The 6,000-nt window shown below is 36.9% G+C and overlaps 1 protein-coding gene across 1 annotated transcript in view; it reads left to right on the forward strand.

The window, feature by feature from the left end:
* EMB2775 (ATPase family associated with various cellular activities (AAA)) overlaps positions 1 to 5,464 on the forward strand; it is a 240,541-nt gene extending 235,077 nt beyond the window's left edge. The window contains exon 11 of the mRNA XM_089428399.1: positions 5,125 to 5,464. Coding sequence (XP_089284525.1) covers positions 5,125 to 5,183 — 59 coding nt within the window. The 3' untranslated portion in view covers positions 5,184 to 5,464. The remainder of the gene's footprint in view (positions 1 to 5,124) is intronic.
* Positions 5,465 to 6,000: the final 536 nt, after the last annotated feature.

Consider the following 6,000-nt stretch of genomic DNA (forward strand, 5'->3'; position numbering starts at 1 on the left):
TGAGAACATACTCAAATGTTACAACTTACAATTCAAATGACAAAGGTTTCATGTAAAGATCCGACAATTAACAACATCAAGTACTTGAAGGAAATCAAATAGCTCTCAAGGAATCATCACAAACATGTTTAAGGGAAATCAAATTGCAAGAATTCCTTGTCAACATCCGAATCACAAGAGCAAACATCTCCATCAATATTGTTCAGAACACAAACAATGGACATATGTTCCGAATACTACTAATGTCTGCGCAATTCATTCTTGTGATAAAAGTTAATCTGAAATATCTAGTAACTACAACATTCCACAAAAGATTAATCTAGGATAGTCAAATCCATTCTCAGTTCAACAATTCTATTTATCACTTAGAGGACCATATCATCTTGTATCAATGAAGATAACAGTTTCGAGATGATAAGACCTTCGAAACAAAAAAAAAGGATCAAGCCTTTTCATCTGTAAGCTTTGAGGACAAAGATTTTCTAAATGGGAAGGCAACGTTATGAATAAAATATATATAAATAATATAAATATATAAATAAATAATAAATGTAATAATGGTTAATTAAACAATAACTATTTATTGAAGAGGCATGTCTCTAAGGGCATGACTAGCCATGAAAGGGCACCTGCCTAGGTATATAAGTGCGCCCCCTCATTTGTAACACCATCATCTCATCAATTCTTTTATATACTATTCAATACTATGTTGCATGAAACTTCAAAGAACTCGATGTTTCGGGTTGTACTTGTACCCGAAACTTCGAAACTTGGCCGAAACTCGACCTTCATGTAATCATCTATTAGAGTTAATATAAACTTGTTTTTCCTTTTAAATTGTCATCTATGGGTCTTATTCCTTTTTTTCTTGCAAGATAATGTGTTATTCACTTATATATATATATATATATATATATATATATATATATATACATATATGACGTTTCGGCTGACATTTCCATTTTTGGGAGGTGACGTTTCTAAACGTACCCGTTTCGGAAACTCCAAAACCTTTCGGCGTTTCTTGCAACTTAGATTCAATATATATTTTTATCCTCAATGGATGCCTTCGTGTATTAAGTGTTATGAAGATTATTACAAGTACGTACTTTATTTGTTACACACTTGTGTTAAATTATCTCCAGTGTGGCATTTCACTTCAATTTTTTAGGAATGTTGGACAAGTTAACTTTTAGGGTTACTCGAAAAGTGTTTACACTTATTTGGGGGTGCTTCATGTAATGTGGGTTGTGTGGTGTGTGGATGATCCTTGGTTGTTTAATGATCGATAGACACAATTGGTTTGGGTTTTGCACTAGTGGTTTCTTCTTGTAGTGTGCAATGGAGGTTGGTTGGTTGCTTGAGCCTTTAGAGGACACCTTAATTTGGAGGAGCGTTGAGTATTCTAGAGGTCGTTGAGCCCTAGATGGCATGGGTACACATGTATTGATTGCCTGGAGGCTTGTACTTGACTTGGGGACAATTGAGTTGAGGTTGCAGTCATGTAGGTGGACCCAAAGGAGCTCACAAGTTTGGAGGAGCATTGGAGCTTTGGAGGCTTGTGGAGGAGTGTTGAATGTCTTGTGGGGTGCTCATGCCTTGGTTCCTTGTTTGTGGATGTCTTGTCCTTGGAGCTTGACATGTGTTGCTACACTCCACCTGTGAGTGTATTGGCGTAGAGTTAGGTTGCTTGTAGAGGTTTAGGGCCACTTTATATTGTTGGCCTCCCTTCTCATGGAAATACAGGAAGGAGAGAGTTCTTTCATACATTCATTCTTTTATCATCTTGTGAGGCAGGTTTGTAGCGCATTAGCCTCTTTCTCTCTTGGTATTGTCCATCATATTATCTCCCTTTGTTTTGGAGTGCTAGGGTTCTTGGAGAAGTTCAAGGGTATTTTAGGGTCAAGGTTTCACTTGCTAGGAGACAAAGATGCTAAGGTTTGATAGAACCCTAGAGGATAAGGAGGCAATTGTTTTGTTACTTGTATCTCTTATAAGAGAAGAAAATTGGTGTTTTGGAAACCCTAGTGCTAATTGATATGCTTGATTGAGGAGAAGAGGAGACATTTGGGATACTTGTCAGAGAGAAGTGTTGAAGCCAAGGAGGACTTGCCAATTTTGATGCTAGCTTGTTGTTTATATTTGGTGCTGGCTACGGTTCTAATGATTTTCTGTAGCTAGGGTTTGCAGAACTAGAGATTGTACTAAGTTTGTGATAAAGTTGTGATATGTACATGTACCTCATTTCTTCATATATATATATATGAATTTTCTAGTTGTCCAAAATTGTGTAATTGCAGATTTGATTTTCAACATGCATTGCCTTGCTTGGGTAATTTCTAGCATTACTTGTTCATGCTGATTCAGTTGAAATGGTTAAGTGATTTAATATGTAACTGGAAGATGAGAGCAGATTTTCTGCTGAAAAATCTGCTTTAATAAAGTGATTTTCAGATCTGGTTTTATTCCTTGATAAGTGTGCCCTAAGGGCTGAAACTAGTTGGCATATGTATGGTATCTTTTATTTTGAGCTGTCTAGTGTGCTGGATTGATGTGAAGTGAAATATCATTTGTTGTTTTCTGATGCAAATTAATATTTCATATCAACCCCAAGGCTGAAAGTTCATAGGAATCAGATTTGGGAAACATCTAGTAAGAGATGAAATTTTGGTTTTGCATTAATTGCCATAGACTGAAATTTCAACGGGATAGAGGTGAATTAACTTTCCCAAGGCCATTTTGTTTCTTCCTGAGAACATTGTTGATGTAATGGGTAATAAGAAAAACCCAGGATAGAGCTAAATCAGCCCAACGCTTGGGTGTCATTTCTGTTACAAGTTAGAATGAAGGTTTTTTTTGTTTGTAAATCAGGTTATAGCTATGCTGCACTGTTAAAATAAAAGCTCCCAACTATTGCTGTTGCATTTATTGTGTTGATTTGCATCATGGGTGTTCAATGAGATTCGTTGGATCTAGTTTAAATGGCCAATAAATCTACTTCCTGGAGTTTGCAGTTATCGGAAAAAGCTTATAAACAACGCTCCCTTAGTGGCAAATCCATTTTCCCTGAGTTGTTTATCATGCAGAATTAAATAATGGTGCTTGTGGTTTAAAATATCACTTCTATGGCTAAAATCTATTGAATCCCCATGTTGTTTTGGCCTGTTGGTCACTCCCAAGCCTTTTTTAGTTTTTTGAAGCTACCACAATGCATCTTCTTGAACCTGCCTTTGCATTCCAAGACGATATCCGATTCGTTGAGTGTGTAGCCCCCAAGACCTGAGAGCTGGCCTGAATGTCTAAAGCAGTGTCAGAGGATCTCCTAAATCCTGACATTTGTCCTTGTTAGAGTAGGTACATCTCAGGGGACAATAGTTGGGATGTGACTTGTTAGTACCCTGAGGCATTCGCTGGTGGTGGTTGAGGTATTACATTTTCTGTGGAAGTTGGGCCTTATTTACCTATGAATTAATTCTCACCATTTTTGTCCACCCTTTCTTGGTTAAAAGTGTCAACCTGGGATTGGTGGGTTTAAGTGGCACATTCATTTATCTTGTGATCAAGATACTAGTATTTGAAATAGGTGTTGGGTAAATTAATATATCTCACTGATTGGTGGAACATTTTGTTCCTTATTTGAATGGCAACATTTGTTCAAGTCCTTGCACACAATATGAACTGAACACAAACTCTCTTAGGAGGTTCAGGGTTGCAAAACCTCTTAGGTTCATGACAAAATAACTCCACAGTGTATGTAGATATCATATACAGGAAGGTCCCAAGTCAGACAATGGAGCTGACCACTAGGAAAAAAGCAACATTTGTTCAAGTCCTTGCATGCAATATGATCTGAACACAAACTCTCTTAGGAGGTTCAGGGTTGTAAAACCTCTTAGGTTCATGACAAAATAACTCCAGTGTATGTAGATACCATATACGGGAAGGTTCCAAGTCAGACAATGGAGCTGACCACTAGGAAAAAAGCAACTGATATGTTTCTGCAATGAAACTAAGAAAACAAGACAGATTCCATGTCCAGCTTTGGGTATTTGGCAATGCCATCCATGATGTTTCCAATCCTCTTTCATCTAGATCTTCGACATGCCCTCTAGACTAGTTCCAGCGACAGTAAAATATTATCATATCCAGCTATTGAAATATCTATTGGGATTTCCTCTGGTATAGTAGATGTGTTACCTCGTGATAAACTTAAGGAATGAAGCTGCTGAATGCTTTGGTGGGTACCTTTTTTAAGACTGCTACCATACACCACCAAACACCAGAATTAGGAATAAAAACTAAAATAGTTTCTGGATCTTTATGAACCATAACCACAAATCCCTGTGGATGGGAAGGCTGCAACCCCTGAGGGCCAACCAAGGCCAGCCTGACAAAAGGACAGAGAGTAAATTATGACACTCGAGAGAGTCGGTGAGTGTTCAAGCTCCTGAACTTTCTCTCCCTCTCTGCCCAATATAATTCACCCTTAAGATTTTCTTTCATCTTGCCTGGTTATTGAATAATAATAACCAGGGTTCATAGGATGTTCTCCAACCTACTCAAAAGCAAGGATCCATCTCGCATATCTGTCTGTACAACATACGTTTTAATCTTGTTATGACTGTTGAAATAACAATGAAAGACACTACCTTTCTGTTCAGCTTGTTTCCGACATACTCATCTGCACAGCATATGTTGTGATCTGTTTATGATTGGTCAAATAGAAATGGAGGGCACTACCTTTCTGTTCAGCTTGTTTCTGGCTTACCTTTCTGTATAGAATACGTTGCAATTCCATTATGATTGGTCTAATACCAACGGAAGAGACTATCTTTCTGTTCAACTTATTTCAAATGGTTTTACATGGTATATTATCTTTCAATGTTTGATCAAACAAAGAATCATGGTATGTGAAAGTTTCGAGTTTAGTATCTTTTACATGGTATTCTAGACCAGAATATTTTTCTGTTGAAGTTTTGGTGGAGAGATCTACCAGTTTCTTAACATCTGTGGTATTAAAATCAATATAATTCACATAGAATTTTACACTTGTGTTTATCTGTGTTCAATTTACAGAAGCTATTTTCCCTTTCTGGAGGTTAATATTGATTTGTTTGCCTGCAGCTTTCATTGCGAAATTCATGAGCATATATAAGAAGTTTTTAATTGCAACCTTTGGCTGAGAACATAGCATGATGTAGAGTTTATGCTGTAAACGTTTCCTTGCATGGACTGAGGGGAAAGCGTTGGGTTTGTTCTTTCTTATTCTAAAATGAATGAAAAAAAAAAGTGCCATGTTGGCTCTATGTTTGAAGGTTGCGATTTGGAGTTTGTTCAAAGGTGGTCATCGGTTGATCTTCAGTGGTCATAAGCCTCTGTATATTAAGTGTTGTTGGAGATGATTTTCATGTCTTCACACTGTCTTATTAATGCAATCATTGCCATTGGCAAAATTTATGCTTTCTTTTGATACTTCCATATAAAGCTCTCATGTCTATGTACAACGCCTGTGATGCAGCATAGTTATTAGTGTTGATCTTGTACAGTAAAATTAGAATATTTTGATTTGACATGCTTTCTAGAGACATTGCTGGCAGTATTTTTGCAATTCAGGTGTGTTGAGAATTTTGTTTGATGAGCTTTTGATACTTCAGAAATCTGTACAGTTATGGAAAATTGAATATTATCCATGTATTATATTTAAAAAGATAACCTTTTTATAAGTTTAAAAGGTTTTGGCCTTTATAGATATAGGTACTAAGACTTTCCCCTTGTGCAGTTTGTTTATAACATCTAATTCATTTTGTGGGGTTAAGTGTCTTAAATAGCGTAAGTTTTATTTGCAGCTCCATTTCTGCTTGATTATTGGTTCCCATGCCTAAAAGTTGGATTAACTAGAAAGGGGGCAGCTATCTCTAGAAACCGAGTCCTGCCTTAACCCAATTTCCTTTTGCAGCGACATCGAAGTAAGTTGTTCTATCCTTCCCAAGGGTGGAGACT

Source organism: Pinus tabuliformis, chromosome 4_2, assembly GCF_031772625.1.
Source record: "Pinus tabuliformis cultivar Carrire ecotype Pingquan chromosome 4_2, CPIR1, whole genome shotgun sequence".
Taxonomy (NCBI): domain Eukaryota; kingdom Viridiplantae; phylum Streptophyta; class Pinopsida; order Pinales; family Pinaceae; genus Pinus; species Pinus tabuliformis.